At 44.6% G+C, this 20,008-nt stretch overlaps 1 protein-coding gene across 1 annotated transcript in view; it reads right to left on the bottom strand.

The window, feature by feature from the left end:
* Positions 1-20,008, bottom strand: part of RanBPM (Ran-binding protein M) — a 74,847-nt gene that overhangs the window by 43,559 nt on the left and 11,280 nt on the right. Inside the window, exons 3-5 of the mRNA XM_037427615.2 lie at positions 14,956-15,146; positions 11,579-11,680; positions 11,388-11,470 (exon numbers count right to left, since the gene is read on the bottom strand). Of these exons, the coding sequence (XP_037283512.2) occupies positions 11,388-11,470; positions 11,579-11,680; positions 14,956-15,146 (376 nt within the window). The remainder of the gene's footprint in view (positions 1-11,387; positions 11,471-11,578; positions 11,681-14,955; positions 15,147-20,008) is intronic.

Below are 20,008 nucleotides of genomic sequence, written 5' to 3'. Positions count from 1 at the left end.
CGAAATGGAAGCAATGGCGCCCTCAGCGTTCAATTCGCGTAGTACTGATACCACTCCTGTTACTGTTCTTCTTGTTCAAGCCATCATGCACCAGGAGCTTGAAAACATCGGAGTGCATTCCGTATGCCATGTCACCGCCCCCAGAGTCAAAGAACGCCCTTTCGTGATGCCCTCCTCCGACCGACGGTTTTCTCCACGTACTCAAAACCCGGCTGAGTGGCAAACTGCAGATGACCGCCTTATATGTTTCAACTGCCACCACGTTGGACATATTGCTTGTTACTGCCGCAACACATGGTCCTCAGCACCTCGTGCAACGACCAATATGACCTGTTTCCGCGGTCCCGCCAGCACATTTTCACCTACCGAAGAGTCTCATGCCGTTAACCATTCTCGGAACACATGGTACAGCCGCTCGCCTTCACCACGTGGGCACCAGTCTCGTTCGCCGCAAATACGCCGTCCATCGTCTCGTTCGCCGCAGCCACGGTGCTTCTCGTCCCTCATGGCTTCCGGCCGCATCGTCTCGGAAAACTGAGAAATGCAGCCCCCAAAGGTGGTGCTGCATTGACGACTTCCGCAGCAAATCCGCTCTTTGTTCCTACCCGACGAAGTGTAACAGACGTTGAAGTAGATGGGGTACCTGTACAAGCACTTGTAGGCACCGGCGCAAGCATTTCGATCATGAGTTCAAGCCTACGCACACGTTTAAAGAAAGTTCTGACACCAGCGGCTGCACAAATGCTCCGTGTGGCCGATGGCGGCACGCTGATGGTTCTCGGTCGGTGCACTGCTTGCTTAAGTATAAAGGACCACACTGCTTCTGTCATTTTAGCCGACCACTGCTCTTATGACGTTATCTTAGGCCTGGACATCTTGTCGAATCATTCTTCTCTTATCGATTGTGCTACCGGCGTCCTTCAGCTAGAACTGCCTCAGATAGTCTCTGAACACCACACTGCCCCGCCGCGCCTGTGCTCTCTTTAGGACGTGCGACTGTCACCTCAGGCAACCACCTACGTCATTTTGACCACACAGCCACAAGTTCTCGATGGTCAATATGTTCTCCTTCCTCTCGCCGACGTCCTCTTGGAGCGCAACATCGCCATTCCCCATACGCTTGTGACTGTCACTGACAACTGTAGCTCGCTCCCACTTCTCAATTTCAGCTTTTGCCCTCAAGTGCTTCCTCGTGGCATGTTCTTGGTCAGCGTATCCAATGCGGACAAATTCGAAATAGCGGCTCTCACCACCGAGATTGATTTACTTCAGTCTCTTGTAGCTAACAGCATCTGTTCTATGCAGAGTCGTTTCTCGAAGATGATTGCACCCGACCTCAATCCTGCACAAGCCAACGACATCCATCACCTTCTCGCGTCGTATACCGACATTTTTGATTTCAACGACAGACCTCTAGGGCAAAAATCCACCGTTCAGCACCGTATAAACACTGATGACGCCAGTCCCATTCGCCGACGCCCCTATCGTGTCTCCCACACCGAGCGCAGAGTTATCCAAGCGGAAGTTGACAAAATGCTCAACAAAGATGTCATAAAACCATCAAGTAGTCCTTGGGCTTCCCCTGTCGTCCTTGCAAAGAAAAAGGAGGGTACCTGGCACTTCTGCGTTGACTATCGCCACCTTAACAAGATCATGCGAAAGGACGTATACCCGCTGCCACGCATCGATGACGCGTTGGACTGCCTGCACGGCGCTACGTACTTCTCGTCTATTGATCTTCGGTCCGGCTACTGGCAGATTTCTGTCGATGAGATGAACCGCGAGGAGACGGCCTTCATTACACCGGATGGTTTATACCAGTTTAAGGTGATGCCTTTTGAGCTATGTAACGCCCCTGCCACATTCAAACGAATGATGGACTCTCTCTTGCATGGTTATAAGTGGTCTACTCGTCTCTGTTACCTAGACGATGTGATAGTCTTTTCATCTACTTTCGATAGCCACCTGACCCCTCTCGCTGCAATTCTCGCAGTCTTCAAAACAGCTGGGGTACAACTAAACTCCAAGAATTGTCAATTTGGCCGCCGTCAGATTACCATTCTGGGCCATCTTGTAAACGCTGATGGTGTCCAATCAGATCCTGAAAAGATCCGCGCCGTCAGTAGCTTTCCAGTGCCCTGTTCTACATCTGACGTCCGGAGCTTCATCGACTTATGTTCTTACTTTCGTCGTTTTGTGAAAAACTTCGCCGACGTTGCCAGGCTACTCACAGATTTGCTGAAGAAAGATACCACATTCTCATGGGGCCCTGAGCAGGCTCAAGCGTTCACTGCTCTCATCGGCTGATTAACTACGCCCCCCATACTTGCCCACTTTAATCCTTCTGCTGCCACAGAAGTTCACATCGACGCCAGTGGCCACGGTATTGGCGCAGTTCTCGCTCAGCGGCACCACGGCAGACAGTGCGTTATAGCTTACGCCAGTCGCCTGCTTTCTCCCCCTGAGAGGAATTATTCCATCACCGAGAGAGAGTGTTTAGCTTTAGTTTGTGCCGTTGCCAAGTTCCGGCCATATTTATATGGTCGCATGTTCTCTGGCGTTACGGACCACCACGCCTTCTGCTGGCTGACTTCTCTGAAGGACCCGACTGGACGTCTGGGTCGCTGAGGCTTCAGGAATTTTCGTTTAGCGTCAGCTACAAGTCTGGCCGTTTGCACAAGGACGCAGACTGTCTTTCTCGTCATCCGGTGGACCCTCCTGATCCAATTGCAACTGGAGAGCAGCGTGATGGCATTTACTGATATCAGCGATATGCGCATTGAACAACGACAGGATGAGTCAGTGCGCACTATCATCGACGCCATCCAGTCTGACAGCCATGATGCCGAATTCCGTATGTTCGTGCTGAATGACGGCATCCTCTACCGCCGCAACGTCAGCAGCACTGAAGGCCCTGAGCTTCTGCTTGTCATTCCCCATCATCTACAGCCTGCCTACTTGAACAACTTCACGACGCAACAATAGCGGGACACCTCGGTGTTTCCCGCACATACAACCACGTGCGACGTCGGTTCTTCTGGCCAGGATTGTACCGCACCGTGCGCCGATATGTTGCCACTTGCGACCTCTGCCAGGGCTGGAAAAGATCTTCTTTGCTGCCAGCTGGACAGCTTCACCCTATCGAAGTCCCCTCTGAACCATTTCATCGCGTGGGACTCGATCTTCTTGGCCCTTTTCTGACGACGACACTGGGAAATAAATGGATCGCCGTCGCCACAGATTATGAGACCCGTTGCGCGATAACAAAGGCCATGCCAACCAGTTCTGTCACTGACGTCGCAGATTTTCTTCTTCATGACGTCATCTTACACCACGGTGCACCCCGACAGCTGCTTAAAGACGGCGGCCGCTCTTTCTTGTCCAAAGTTGTCGACGACCTCCTTCGATCGTGTGTCATAGCGCATCAGCTATCTACCGCCTACCACTCACAAACTAATGGCCTAACTGAACATCTCAACCGTACGCTCACAGAGATGCTTTTGATGTACGTCTCCAAAGATCATCGTGACTGGGACAACACGTTGGCCTATGTGACTTTCGCATATAATTCATCTTGACATGACACCCCGGGATTCTCACCTTTTTATCTTTTGTATGGTCGCGACCCCATATTGCCATTTGAAACTACTCTCAAGCCATCTGCTTGCGAGCAAGCTTCCGAAGCCATTGATCGGGCTCACATGGCTCGTCAAGTCGCCCAGTCTCGTCTCACCAGGTCACAGGATATGCAAAAAGCCCGCTACGACCACCGGCATCGTAATATAACGTTTGCCCCAGGTGACCGCGTGCTCCTCTGGTCACCGTGTCGCCGTGTAGGTCTCTCCAAAAAACTTTTGTCTCGATACGCAGGACCCTACTTAGTCTCACGTCAAGTTAGCACCGCCAACTACGAGATAGCGCCATTGCACTCCAATACATCACCAAGTTCGTCACTTGTTGACATTGTTCCTGTTCTGCTGTAATGTTCATGTTTCTTCTGTAATTGCGTTTATACAGAAGTCACTGACCCCGTATCAATATATTGCAGTGAAGCTTACTAGCCAATCCACATTTCAAAATTAGCATCTAGTGCAATTTTCTTCTGCAGCATGAATTCAGCAGGACTCAGTGCCTTGTTTGAGAGCATCCATTAAAACAATTCCATTTCATAGGTATGAATATTTCCAATGAACAAAAAGTGATCGCAATATTGTGAGAAGTTCCATATGTGCCAGGGTGCCATTTTGGGAAGTACAGGTCGTAATTTTCCTAAGAGAAGCACCATTTTCCTTGAGTTTTTCCAGGCTCATCAAAATCACTGAGAATTTTCCAAGTAGAGGTGTGCGAATATCAAAATTTTCTAACACAAATCGAATACATAGCTTCGAATACAAATAAAATATTGAATAATCAAGAGGCACAAGTTTTTTCTACCAGTCATCTTTTACTCGATTATATGTTTATGTTGGAAACAATACAATTGTTATTATAGCCAGTTATTGCACACACAAAAAAAATGTCACCATCTGTACTTTCCAGAAAGCATAAGACTTCAATAGTTGCACTTGTGACTGTGATGTCTTGGGTTCAATCCACATGTTGAACAAACCTTTTGTATCTTTTTCTTATTACAAAAAAAGAGAAAACTTTTTCGTACCTGCCATAATGACTAGTGAGCATGAGGCCACTGGTTTGATTGTGTAACAGTTAACAACCGTGTACTTAAGTCTAAGTGATTATCAAAGCACCCTAGGTGGTCCCAATTCATCCATGTTCCCACACTATCAATTTTGGTTCGAAAAACCCCGATTTTATAGTTTTCTTTAATTTTCTCCCCTGTTCTCACGGGTCAAGCCACTAAGGCAGTTGTTCTCAGCCATGGATGTGTGGGGGCTTCTTGTGGACTGGTGGAAGTGATGGGGGACCCCTTGCAGCGGAGAGGCCGAAGGTGGGGGGGGATGTACGTAGGTAAATTAACACAACTGGAGCGTGAAACAGGTGCCTTTTATTAGGCTTGTGCCAATAGTGAATTTTAGGTTTGAAGCAAATAGTGATTTTGGTCGAATAATTTTGAATTGAATTTGAATAGTATATATGACTGTCACGAGGCTGTTTAATGGGCAAGCTCTCGTGTAGGTTCGTGCAAAGCAAAAACCACCGATGACTTAACCATCATCGAGAAATAAGCCGACGAGACCACTTGCTTCCACCAAATTTGCAACACTCAATATATTTACGAAACTGCCAAAAGAGAGTAAACAACAAAGAACGGAGCATGCGAAAGTAGAAAAAGCTTAACAGGAATACTAGATGGCTAAAAGATGCGTGCAGTAGGCGGAAATAAATGGTCACTGGAGAAAACCCATATCACTATACACTAAGACGTGTTGCTTGCAGCTGATGCGACGAAGTAACGATGAAGACGCACTCGTCCAGCAGGGGAAGACTGGCGAATAGGTTGAGACGCTCACATCGTTGACTGGCATGGAAGGAAGCGTCAGGCTGGTCGAGGTCAGTGACCTTTCGGCGTTCGGCAGGCCATAGCTCGCACACGAAGCCGGAGACGTTTCTTGGCCCACGCCAGAAGACCAGAACAAGCCTGACCCACGTCAGGCAACGAGAAGAAGCTCTGTGTCCAGGTAGGAGCGCGTTGGGACCTTGATGCAGGAGCTCTGCTGTCCGCCACTCCCGGGCCCTGGCCATCTTCTTCACTTGGTCCCGACTCAGCCACGTCTGCCTGGCTTCGCTGTTCTTCTCCTGTGGCTCTCCTAAATCTCCGTGGAGGCACCTCATTGGCATAAAAGGTTCACGCCCACATGTGCCGCAACCGAGCGTCATCTTCATCGTCCTCTTTGTTTGAGGCTGATGGCGTGGCGCACTTTTCAAACATGCACAATCACATCACAATGACATACAAAGAAAAATAGGCATATCTATCATAGGGAGGAGTGGCACGGCGAAAGAAAATACGTCACACGCACCTCGTGACCTTGAGCACTTCTTTATTTTTTCTTAAAATACGCGGCTTTTCAGTGTGATCGCGCCCGCACGCGTGGACACGTCACGGCATCCTGCTGCGGCTCCACTGACGACCAAGCACGTCAGGTTTAAGTCAGCCAATGGCTGATGCAATAGCTGTGACAAGTGATTTTCGAGCTTGTGGTGTCATTTGCCAAGACAAGAGAGCAATTTCCAGCTAGCTTTGAGAATTTGCTGTGAATCGCAGAACGCGTGCTGCGTTATATTTGGCTCGCGTGTTCTCGGAAGCTTCGACTACCGATCGGGAGCGTTTTCTGACTATGCTCAAAAAGTGTTGCAGGGCCCCTTTAAATTTGCAGGGGTACTTCGCGGCAAAGCGAATTTCCCCTAGTTGGGTGCTTTCACGGCTTAGCACTCTGACACTGCAGCAAAACCACCTTTACAAGCCATTACATGCGGATAAACATACACGTGTTAGTCTATTGCGAATACTTCAAAATTTTCAATAATTTAATTCGAATTGATCTCAAATACTCTACCATTCATTTGAACATTCAAAGCATCTGAATATTCGCACGAGCCTACCTTTTATTGCTACGAAAAACATCAAACAAATGTGTCACATCACTTCATTTTGAACAGTTCATCAATACGTGGCACAGTCATGCTTAAAGAAAAATGCGGGTGAGGGTTTCACGGATCATAGAAATGCCTTCGCAGACCCCCTAGGGTCTGGGGACCCTCATTTGAGAACCACTGCACTAAGGGAAATCGGAGTACTTGGAGCGTTTTCTAACTACACCTGCAGCAATACTTTTTATCTGGCTTGCTTCTGTTGCTTTTCTCGAGTACTGCAACGCTCGCCATTTTCCGATCAAGAATGCTATGTTGCGCTGATAGCAGCACAATCGTGACTGAGGTGTACCGGGTGTGCAGCGATAACGTGAGGTAAGCGCGCGAGATAGATGATTACTGATGTGTGATAGAAAGACACCCCAAATACACATTTTTGTAAATGGAGAACAATTCACAGCGGCAAGGGCACTATTTTGCCGCATCGCAATAAATGGCAGTAAACTGACATTAGCAACAGAGCTCAACAGTGTAACAGAGGGTTGATTGCATGAGACGTCACGCGAGCACAATGCGCGTACGATGGATTTTCGAAGGCGCTGTTGAAAATGCAGCAGAACTACGCCTTAATCCATCCATCACCTTCCGTGCACTGCCGTTACCGTTAGCAACGAAGAACTATATGTGATGATTCCATCGTAACGGTGCCAAAAGTGCATGGCCTTTTCTATGTTTGCCATTGCGTGGAAAAACACTTCAGCTCATTCACATGACCACATCCACTACCACGAAATCATTCCGGAACTATGAAGAGAGTATACATGCTGAAGTAGTGGCACAGCTGACGGACGACTTGTCAGGCTTCGATATGTTTGCGTATGTTTGTACGGTGATCCATTAGTGAGAATTGGTGTGGCTATACATGAAACGCGTTACCATCGTACGTCAAACTGAGCGCGCCCTTAGCTAGTTGCGTGCAGTGCATCGCCTACTAAGTTCACTCCATCAGTGCCGCCCCCTGCAACGTATACATGTGCATTTGCCCTTGTGTAGAAATATTTTTATTGCGATAGCAATTATATGAACAGTCTCAGCTGGTTTTTGCCGTCTGCTTTTGGAACAACAAACAAAGGGCTTCGTTTTGGTTCCGCAGCTGCTGATATAATTAGGTTAGAGTAACATTTACATTTAGGTTGCACATTTTTTATGCTTTTTAAAGCTAGATTTACTGCTGCTTAAAGGCCAACTCCAGCAATTTTTCAAACATGTCAAAGCAATGGTTAATATCTATGTTTCGAGTCACTACGGTTATGTGCCCGATAGTAAAAATATACTCAGCGAATTCTCAGCAACATACTCAGCAAGAATTTTAGATAAAGAAGAAAGCACAACCTCATGGTCAAGAATGGAAATCATGTAAGGCATGCCAGTTACACCAGCCGTGAAAGCAATGATGAACAGACGCTCAGTAGCAAGGTGGGCACTTCTGTGACTGACCATGCCACATGGACTAACTTCTCAAAGGTGTCAGATAACGAAAGCTGCCATGCGTATTTATTCAGAAACCAACCAGGATTGCCATTATTTTTTTAAGGAAGTAGAACACTGCCACCACCAGTCTATGCCGCTCAAGTTTGTGGCTGCTGTGGCTGGGTAAATTTGCCAATGCTAAGAAGTTTGCAGACAAACTACACCTTTTTAAAGGCACCCTAAAGTACCCAGAGGTCAAAAGTTAGTTATGGCGTTGCAGTTGTGCACAGGTGTTCAACAAGCAACCATGAGAATTTTACAAAACGGTGCTGTAACATCAGAGTTACATGCATTTGATGATTTAAAAGAGGCCCTTGTTTGTTTCACTCTTTTCTTCGCTAAGCTCTGTTCAAATGCTTATCTATTCTCCTGGCCGAGTGCTCCCCTTGCCAGGCAAGGAGGAAAACCGGCGAGTGTGTGCACCTGCAAGCAGATAAACATGTTCTTCTTTTATGTATGATATGATAGAATGCGGAATGTTGGTATCACAGCCAACACAGAGAATCAGCAAAAGGCCAAAAGAGCGAAAACATTTTTTCATAGAATTTACGACACGGCCGCACCTCGTAGCGCTATTGCATTTAGCATCAATCATTGTGACAGCATTGTGAGCCCTAGGGCTTGAATTGTTAAAAAATTATCAAAGGAGGTTTAAGGGCCCTATAATATTGTTATGAGAAGAATGCAGAAGTTTGTAGATAACAACTGGCATTTATGAAAACATAATTACCGTTGAATCTCAGTAGAATGAACCCCACATTAACAAACTTTCCAGATTAACAAACTTTTAAAAATCCTGCACTGACTACAAATAGTTTCAATGTCAAATGATTTCACTACTACGTACTTCAGAATACCGAAGTTTTCAGAATAATGAGCACTAATTTAGTTCCGCGTTATATTAACAACGCCTCAGTACAACGAACTCATGCTCTGAAATCCGCAGCGACAACTGGAGTGGTACACAAGCAGACGACACAGCCAATAGACGCCTTGCTTTTCGGAACACGCGCGAAGGTGCGGAGGAAAAAAAAAAAAAAAGGAACACGCTTGTTATGTAGCAGCTTGGTAAATGCGAGCATAGCAGACAACAGTGCCACATCACCTGGAAGATGACAAAAATGAAGGGGCATTGAAGTGCACTCATTGAAGAAAGAAGAGGAGGCGCTCGAGCAGAACGAAGCTGTTCGGACACCGACAAGACGACGCAAGGAAGCCTAGGGCGAACCCGCAACCACGCGCGAGGTTCGAAAGGATGGGTTCTTGTCTTCGAGCCACTGACGCCCTTGGGGCACGGCCTGTCGGTGTGGCCAGGCACGAGTACTGGGTGAGTGGTCCTGTTGACATCTCTGGTACAACGAGCGCCCTCGAAAGACTGGAGCTGCCGACCACATCCAGCGAGCCGACGTCGCTGACAGTGTGCGGCTACGCCAAGACCTGTTGATGCCCTCTACAGCAGTATGCTGACCTGTACACCCAAGCGATGACTGCATCCAAGCACGCGACGGGTCCAACTTCAAGGCACCGGGCTACGGCATAGACTGAGACTGTTTACTCTTTTCTTATGTGTGTAAACCGCGTGCTTGTACGACGCTTTGTACTGTATTTGCAATGGTTTTTTATCGTCCAATATAACTTCAATTTGTTTTCCACACTGTCTCCATCTTCCTCGCGTCACACGCCTTGATATGTGACGAACATAACCACCACATATCTGGTGTCCGCGACAGGACTACTCTTGTTTCATCTAAGAAGAGCATCACAACGCGTGACGGTGCGGAGGAAAAAAAAAAATAAACGAAAGCACGACATTCTTCTCTTTCTTTTTTGTTGTTGTTGTTGGTGATTAGGTGGCAAAGGAAAAAAACGCCTATTTCTGGAACGCCGACGCTGCAGGTTTACAAGCGCCGAGGCGAGGGGCGAGGGCAACATGGGAGGGCAAGGTTGGCGAGGCAGAGTGGGAGTTGCAGAGCAGGAAGCATGGGCACGGAAAACCTGAGACAGCGAGGGAGCAGAAAACAAAACGCAAGAAATTTTCTTTTTTAGCTCTTTCTTCGGAAGAGGCGATGACAGCCATATGCGTCAGGTTTTTCTTTGTCACTTCTACATGTGCTCCAGGAGGCCCTGTCAGTCGTGTTCATCTCTTTTTAGTGATTACTTATTGCGTCCGCAAAACAAGTCGGCGTTTGCACTGCGGTGCTACTACAATGAGTTCATCTCTGCTTGCGACAAAAAAGCGGAAGCAGTTTCCGCTAATCGAGATAGTGGATCGCACTCCCGAATCGCACCACAGGAATGTGGATGAGCTGGCGGCCTTCGCGCTGCAAAGTTTGTGCAGCACGCATCAAAGAAAAATAAATAAATAAACCACAGACTTTTTAATGTAAACATGCATTTTTTTAGTGTTCGCTTGTGCATTTCTTTTTTTCTCGTGAAAAATGAGTTCAAGGACCCACCGTTTTAAAGGTAAGTCGATTTGGCCAGTGGAAAATAAGTATTTATGGTTAGTTTTTAGGCTTTCACTATAATGACCTTTCAAAATAACAAACGAATTGCCACGGCCCCCTGAAGTTCGTTATACCGAGATTTCACTACAGATTGATGAAGTTCAATACAAGTGAAGTATAAGCCACCTCTCGCATGATGTACAGCGTACCCTCTACGAATAGTCCCGGTATAGGCTATGGAAAGAGGTGCCGTATCGTAAAGCTCACACAAGCGCAACCTTCAGCTGACACAGTAGTGCTAAATTTTCCATGTGACAAACTGACACTACTAGCTAAAACACTCAAATATCAAGGTGAAGGGAAAGCGATAGTTGCAAGTGTTTAATGACTGTTTCGGTAAATCTATGGGGAACTGTATGTAGCCCACAGCACAACACCACTTGTGGCCAATTGCACGCTCACTAACACGGAACTGAAATTTACTTGCCAAACCAGTAAAACACTGGCCAAACACACAATTCTTGCCTTGAGGACGGCAGAGGCTTTAGTGGCACCTTGGTTCAGTCATTTCCATAGCTTTCTCATAAATGACTTCACACAAACATCATGTCCAATAATTGTGAGAAGCTGAGCTAGTAGTTTGAGACAATTATTAGAATTAATTTTTCAACAATCTGCTTACCTCTTAAGCCTATAATTTGGCAATAAGATGGAAACATGCAAACAAACATACCCAGCGAATTTTATTGGGACCCACTGACCTCAGCTGGAGTTGGCCTAAGCAGCAAGAAATGTGTTGAAAATTGGCTTTCAAAACAGAGAAAGCATGCAGAGTAGTAAATTGACAATTGACAGTACCTGTGTAATGTAGTCTGCCATTCACCTTGCTTGTCGTTGACTGGAAATCTTTCTATTGTAGTCCTCGTCTGTATCACCAGCTCCTATTAAAGTCAGCCCAATAGCATCAAAGTATATATTAAACATATTGCTGTGGCATTAATAAAAAAGAAGAAAAAAAGCTTCTTAATGTAGAATTATAGCGAAGTTACCTTCATCATGTCTTCAATATCAAAGACAAAGGGAGACTGTCCAAAATTTGCATCTACCACCTCGCCTGGTGTTTGCAAGCCGACTGTAGGGTACAAGTTGGGCTGCAAAAATATAAATAAGAAATAAATCTTTTTAGAATATATGCTGAAGACATAACCTTACCTGTAGCTTTGTGGCCAACATTAAGATTCATACTTTCATTCATACCCGTAAAGGCCTTTATAACATGTATAAATTGCTTAACTATACTGTTATGAACGAAACGATTATTAACTAGACTTTTCTCAAATATCAATGAAAGGGAACAAAGTACGAGACACTACAGCACCAAGACATGCAAAGCTGGCACAAATTAATTATCAATAACCATGAGTCAGACATAAAAAAACAATAGCCCTTTATTTCAAATAGCAAGACCCCTACAATTAAAAAAGAACAATAGCTGAAGCAAGACCATGCCCTAAAACATGAAAGAGAAGACCTTTTTTCTTTTCTTAAAGTTACTGATGGCAAAAAATCAATGAAAATTCCCTGAAAATCAAACCAAGGAAAGCATGGGGCATGTTATAGTAACTCTGATATGAATGAGAAGGACATAAAGTGGACGAAAATAACTTGCTAACAGCAGCAGTCATCCTCCCGTCTACTTTATTTAATGTTACTGAAGGCAGAAAATCAATGAAAATTCCCTGAAAATCAAACCAAGGAAAGCATGGGGCATGTTACTTATAGTAACTCTGATATGAATGAGAAGGACATAAAGTGGACGAAAATAACTTGCTAACAGTAGCAGTCATCCTCCCGTCTACTTTATTGGGCTTAGCTGTGTATTTAAAACAGGGATGCTACTAGAGTCACGTAGCATGTAATCTTTCCACGAGCTGGCAGCCAGCCAATAATCCCTCGCACATTGTCTGAAGGCATCCAGTCTGTCAGAACCAGACACCTGCTATGAATGAACAAATGAAAAGTACGATACTTTTTGGTAAACATTTGTATACACTAAAATATTCACGACCCGCTTACACAACTTTGCTGTTTGAAAAAAAAAAAAGAAGGAGGGGGGAGAGAGAAGTGTGGATTTGGGACTTTATGGATTACCCTGAGAAGGAAATTTAACGGTAACCACCTCTTGGGTGGTTTACATGCGGAAGCCTATGTTTATTTGTTTAAAATACTTCCAAATTTTAAATTCATGGGAACTAAACTGTTGTATGCTGGAATTGAAGCTTAATACTTAAAAGAACGCATGTAATATATTCAACAACAAGAAAGAACCCTTACAAATTTCTTTACTATTGATATTGCTCACATTAAAAACTGATCAAGTAAAGTATTTTGGTCTTACATATAACTTAACTTGGGAAACACACATGGAAATTGTTTGTAGCAATGCATTAAAAAAGCTTGCATTTTTTAACGAAAATTGCGTCGTACATCATCGAGAGTAAAATTAACTGCATACAAAGCTCCCATAAGACCGAAATTAGAATATGCGGATCTGATCTGGAGCCCGCACCAAAAGTACTTAATCAGAAAATCAGAAAGAGTGCAGAACTTGGCCTTGAGGTTTATATACACCACATACTCGCGTTTTTCCAGTGTGTCCGATCTTCGCGACAGGGCCAAACTGAAAAAACTATCTCATCGCAGAACTGTATCTCGCTTTAAATTTTTATATCAGCTGCACCACAGTCACTACAAAATACCGCGTGAAAGCTACATAACCCCGTGTATTCTGGTCGTACAAACTACAACAAAACAGTCAAGCAGCCGTTTAGTAATCTTAAAATACATCAGTAGTCCCTTTTTCCACATGCAATATCACAATGGATTAAATTAGCCAAAGAAGTAGTAAACACTAATACAAATGAATCATTTGTTCAGTTTTTGAAAAATCTTTCATTTGACATGCAAAGTTCTGTTTATGTTGAACAGCTTTGTGGCAGTTGATTCCAGCATTCACTTTTTTATGCATAGTGTTTATCTCATAGTGTTTATCTCATGTGCTGAATTATTGTAGGTACATGTTTTATCACTTATAATGCTGTGTGTTTGTGATTGCAAAGCTTATTTATTTATTTTAATTTGCTTGTTGATTGTGGTTTACGACTTAAGTTATTGGCAGTTATAAGTTTCATTATTGATATTGTTTTTTTAATATTCTCACTCCAGCTTGGACGCGAGCAGGGCCAGCAGTATTTGTAGATAAAAAAATAAATATGCGATTGAATATGCGGACAGGCACAATATTCAACACGCAACTGATAAATATTTCCTGAACATAGAAGTAATGACGAAATTCAATGACATTTAAGGACCTGAAATATTTAAGGGTTTTCAGGGGTTTGAGGAACGCCAAGAACAGTAATAAAGTGTATATTTGTCTACGAAACTTATTGCCAATTACTATTACTAAAAAAGAAAAAACCTGGCCACAACACATTTTTTATCCATAACCGCAATACTTTGGTGCACAAGCATAAATCCATAATGGGGTACTCAAAAAAAAAAAACATTTCTTATTAAACAGGTACTATAAGATAAACAAAAAAATTAAGACCGCTTTGCACTAGCGGTGCAAAGCTGCTAGTGCAAAGCCTGAAGGAAGTGCGGAGCTGAGTGGCATGCTTTGTTTCTCTATTCTTTTCCTTCATCCATTTCTTTTTTTTTTTTTCACTCTCCTTTCCTTTGTTTTATCTTATTTACTCTGTACTTCTCTCCCTCTCTCTATTTCTTCCTCTTCTTCTTGCTTGCTTCCTTCCTCTTCATATTTCTCTCTCTCTCTGTATTCATTTACAAACCCATCAGAGTTATTGTATTGTATTCTACATGTGGACGAATGAACACCCTCATGTGGCGCAGCCTAGCAGATGAGGACTGAAGCTTAATCATGAAATATGAAGTCGGTCACTTTCCTGTACAAAGCCCGATGCTGTCATGCACACCAGTCCTCAAAATTAGAGTATGTAAATTATTATCCTGCCTCACTCAATTTTGCACTGCTCCCGATGTAAAAGGGGGTTGCACGATGAAAAGCGGCATAGCCATCACGGCCACCAGTAGCCCAAGTCGAAACGCGTACGGGCAGAGCACAAGCATGCGCAGTAAACAACCCCACTCAAACATGAACCACTCTCACACTTACTGTTTACAGCATGCGAGTATATGACTTCATATTCACAGTAGATAGAAAAATTATGATTACAAATGTTTCACGGCATTCTCCATTTTGCTATTCCATGATTAGACTCATGGACCAGTAAGCTTTTCGTTCTGCTAAAAAAAATGGCACCATAAAAGTTGGTTGTCATTTCTTTTAAAGAGCACATCCACATATACCACCAGAGGCATAAACACAGCTGTATATCCTCACCGGTAAGTCTGTAAAGGCAACCCCAAGGTTATGGCCATTCTTTGTGTAGAAGCACACGTTGTCAATAAGGTTGACACCACACCCAATCACATCACCGGTTGTAAACGTTGGTCCATAAGGCTGGCCTGTGCCACTAGAGCAAAAACTATGGCCATCATCACCATGGTATCCATATGAATGTTTGTCCCAACCTGAAAAGTGTGAAAAAAAAAAAGAATATTTAATACCAAATATTGACCTATTTGCTTCTAAAGGTAGCCAATCATACCCTGGAGTAGAAAAGTAATCACCAGAGTTCAATTTATTACAATGCCATTTGGGCATGTTGGTAGAAGTTCGTGATGGCAAAAGCACAACTATAGTCAAATACTAATTTAGAAGTATGAGACATTTGCTCCCTCAAAGGCAGATGCACACAAGCCGACATGAAGGGGCGTTCGCTCTAGAATGACATCATGAGTTTGAGAGCTGGGAGCCCCACTTTCACAGAACATTGCCGAGCACACGAGTGAAACTATTTCTTCAGTTGCGAAGGCATCCTGCATCAGCTAAGTTAACAGATAGTATCTGAATTCAGATTGTGCACTTTGAACTGGTTTTAATGAACTAAACACCATGCAATGTCTCCTAAGGCATGTACTGCAGCTCACAATGTGCTTAGGAGAGAGGAAATATTCACTATGACGAGGCGAATCGGTAACTGCTGTCACAGCAGGTTAAGTATGAGACGTCACCGACTCGGGCATAATAATAATACCTATAGTTTTATGCGTCAAAACCACAATACGATTATTAGGCACGCCGTAACGGAGGGCTCCAGAAATTTTGCCCATCTTGTGGCAATTAACGAGCACAGACCCAGTCATAGTGTTCGAAATAGCATAGGGTGTGTTATGTCCAACGCTGCCTCACATAGCTGTACAGAACACAAAAAAATTAAATCGACAATTGTTGACAAAGACCAAGAGTAGAAATTTACTTTTTGGCGATTTTTTACAATAGCAGCGTACCTATTTTTATATTAATTAAACTCGAACCAAACAAAAGAAGTACTGCTGAAGATGTACTTGCGATTATGAAATCAGCTAATGACCATGTCTGTCCCTTCTACTAGATAGTTTGCCCAGAGTAGAGTGAGCAATCACTGGCTGTCTTTGAAACAAAATGATTTTACCACTTAGTGCAGTGCTATATTTGGCCTACATGATCACAAAGGCCTTCACTATTTATCATCAGCGTTTTTTGACCTTGTTCAAAATATGTTGCAGGGCTCTTTTAAATCTCAGTACACAGCCACATTTCATCCCCACTGGAATGCCGCCACCATGGACAGTAAAATGAACACACACCCTTGTGCTTAGCAGATGTATAACAGGTTGTTTTAGTAACAAGATAAAACTAAGTTACAGAATACCCTGAAAACATTTGTGTAAGCTACAGAATACCCTGAGAACCTTTGTGTAAGGCGTCCCATTATTTCAATCAATGTTCATGTTATAAAGTAGTATAAGTGGCAAAAACAGGTGTGCTTTTTTAACAGCTCGAAGCAGTATATCAGATGAAAAGTTAAATAACTGCAGTATATTCAATTACTGCTCTAAGACATAACAGCTGAATATATAATCTAGCATAACAGTTCACTGTAATAAGCTGTTGCAGCATAACACATGAAGACGGATTGCTTTATTCAAGGTTATTCACATAAGTGTTTCCGCGAGTTTTTTTTTTTTTAAAGCACAGTTACCTGCTACATTGTGATGATGGATGGAGCACACAGCATCCAAGAAATACACCAGACGAAAGCTACCTGAACAAGAAGGTTTATTTGAGGCAGCTATCGTTCTTATAGTCACCATGAAATGATATCAAGTACAATTTGGTGCAACTCAGTGCAAGCATTAATGACGTTACCTTTAGCAATAGGCGCTTATAGGTTTACGTATAGTGCAATCTACTTTGCAGCAGCATTTCCTTAAGGTGGATACCGCTGTACTGGTTTCTTAGATCACATTGAATGGCATAGCACAGATGCAGCCGAGTTTTCGGTGTCAGGATCTTCATTAGACTTGACTTGAGTTTCAGGTGATGACCCGACCCCTGCTTTGTCGCAGCTGTGGAGCTGTCTCTCAGATGAACCTGGTCCATGTGGCACTCAAGTAGCCCGGCTGATGTCTCGATGGTCATCATCCTGGCGCAGTTTAATTGTTGAATAGTGCCAGATAGCCACTTCTCTCCCTCTCAGAGTTTCTGGCCCAAACTGCATCACTTGGGCAGAAGTGATGCATAGAGTCTTTTTGCATAGAGTCTCTTCTTGCAAGAATAAAGGAAAATAGAAAGGCAAAGGAAGACAAGTGCCAAACGAGAGCAAATCTGGTAGTTTAGAAGCCTCTGCGAAGATGACTTGTCGCCTTGCGGTGTTCGTTGGTAGTTGAAGAGAAAAGTGGCTAGTCTCGTAGACAGGTTACCCTGCAGAAGCTTCTTCAGGCCGTCTTTGATATTCATACGGCCCTTTCTGCGAGTCCGTTTGATGCGGTGGTATGGTGCAGTTCGTAGATGTTTCACATTATTTAGGTACAAGAACTTTGTGAACGTCTTCGATGTGAATTGCATTCCGTTGTCTGTAACAATAAGCCTAGGAATGCCAAAGCGACTGAACATCTCACGCAACTATGTGACGGTTGATTCAGCTGTGGCGTGTTGCATAGGCACTGCCTCAATCCATTTGGAATGGGAATCCACCGCTAATAATATCATGGCACCGTTCACTGGACCGGCAAAATCGGGGCGAATGCAAGACCAGTTTTCTTGAGTTGGCGGCCAGTTCATCGGTGTCTTTGCTGGAGGCAGCGGCCCTGCTTGCACGCATATATTGCAATTTTTACTCAAAGTTAGGTTTCTTGGCCTAGTCCCGGCCACCACATATTTGTTCGTGCGACTGGCCCTATAGCCGAAGCTCCCTGATGCTTCTCCCGCCGAATATGAAGTATCCTCTCGCGTGCAGCCTTGGGAACAACTATTCTATGGCCCCAGAAAATGAGGTGGTGTGCAAACCTCAAGTCAGGCTTTCTTGCCACGTATGCTTTCAAGCATGCTTCCACATGTTTTCCTTTTGGCTATCGGTTCAGTATTAATGTCTTGACTGTTCGCAATACCTAGTCGACTTCCGTCAATCGGCGAAGCGCGTGTGACGTCACACTTGTGTCGTAAGGTTACTGTAACAAGTGCACACATTCTGGTATTTCTTCGGTGATATCGTCAGGAGTCGCGAGAGGAAGCCTGCTGAGGGCATCGGCGTTTTGGTTGTCTCCTCCAGGCTTGTATTTTATTTGGTATTGATAGGCTCCCAAAAGCAAAAACCAGCGCTAGATGCGAGCAGCTGCCATGACAACTGTAGGGCGATCTTTGCGGAACAGGCCAACCAACGATTTACGATCGGTGACAAGAATAAAAGGCCGCCCCAGCAGGTAATCACGGAACTTGGTTACGCCGAAAACCAATAATGCCAAGGCTTCCCGCTCGAGCTGTGAATAATTCTGTTGCACCTGGGTCAGTATTCGTGAACGGAATCCTACTGGTTTGTTGACGCCGTCAACGCGATGGTAAAGAACCACCCCTATACCATGCGGAGAGGCGTCACACCCGAGTCACAACGACTTGGTTGGGTCAAAGTGCATTAATATTTTGGCATGTCGTAGGGCTTCCTTAGACTGTTCAATGCTTGTTACTTACTTCAAGTCCACTTCCACCGGCAATTCTTCTTCAGAAGGTCGAACAATGGAGCAAGTGTGGTTGCCATACACGGGAAAAATATGCTGTTTTAAGTGAGCAGACCAATGCAAAGCTGTAGCTCGCTCACGTTCCTTGGACTTAGTGCTTTCATCGCAGCTTTCAGGTTCTCCAGTGGCTGATGACCGTCACTGGTGATTTCGTGTCCCAGATAAGACACTTCAGTCTTCCTGAAGGAGCATTTATCCTTCCGTACTTTTATGCCCCTTTCACGAAACCGCCGGAGCACAGGTTCGAGATGGCTACCGCTGTCTGCTTTCCCTTCTGTCACAATGACGTCTAAAAATGCTTGTACGCCATTTAGATCGCCAAGCAAATTTTCCATAGTGCGCTGAAGATAGTTGGTGCGTATGACACCCCAAAAGGTAAGCGGCTGTAGCAGGACAACCCCTTGTGGGTACTGAAGGTGGTCAAATTCCTTGACTCGTCATCCAATAGAATCTGGTTGTAGGTGTCCCGTAAGTCTAAGGTGCTATAGACGTCTCCCTTGTGGGTGCTGCAAAAATGTTATCAATGACTGGAAGAGGATACTGTTCAGTGACGCATGCTGCATTTACGGTTACCTTGTAGTCGCCGCAAATCCTGAAAGACCCATCTTTCTTCAACACCGGTGCAATTGGCATAGCCCATTCAGAGTGAGCGACAATGGGAAAGCACACCAGACTTCACTAGCCTTTTCAGCTCTTTCTTAACCTTGTTTTATAGTGCATAGGACAGATGTCTCGCCTTGAAAAATTTCGCAACGGCGTCTCCTGTCGCTAGAGGTGAACAGGAGAAATCTTGAACAGGCCTAGTTTTTCCTTAAGGACACCTTCATACTCAGACAAAATTGCTTCCTTCGAGCTCTTTGTCATCTTGTCTGCTGACAATGCTTAGGCTTAGAACAGGGGCACCCAGGCTTTTCAGGCCTCGAATGAGGTCGCGACCCCATAAACAAGGCCCTGAATGACAAACTACGGTCATGGAGGCAATCACAGTCTTGCCATCGTAGGAAATTGGCAGGGTGAGCTTACCAGCGATAGGCAGTGGTCCCAGGTAGCAAGACAACCTCAGGTCTGTATTCTTTATTTCGAGCCACTTTTCGTGGTGCTTGTTGTACATGTCCCAGGGTATTACGCATACCGGCGACCCGGTGTCAATTTCCATAACTAGGTCAAGGCCTCCGCAGTGAAACTTGCTTCGTACGGCATGGACGATTTCGTTGTCCAGTACTGATGCTTGACTTTCGCTGATTGTGTACAGCTGAGCAGTACACGGCTCGTTCCCT

The sequence above is a fragment of the Rhipicephalus microplus genome, chromosome X (genome assembly GCF_043290135.1).
Source record: "Rhipicephalus microplus isolate Deutch F79 chromosome X, USDA_Rmic, whole genome shotgun sequence".
Lineage (NCBI taxonomy): Eukaryota > Metazoa > Arthropoda > Arachnida > Ixodida > Ixodidae > Rhipicephalus > Rhipicephalus microplus.
This window is presented reverse-complemented; position numbering and strand designations above follow the sequence as displayed.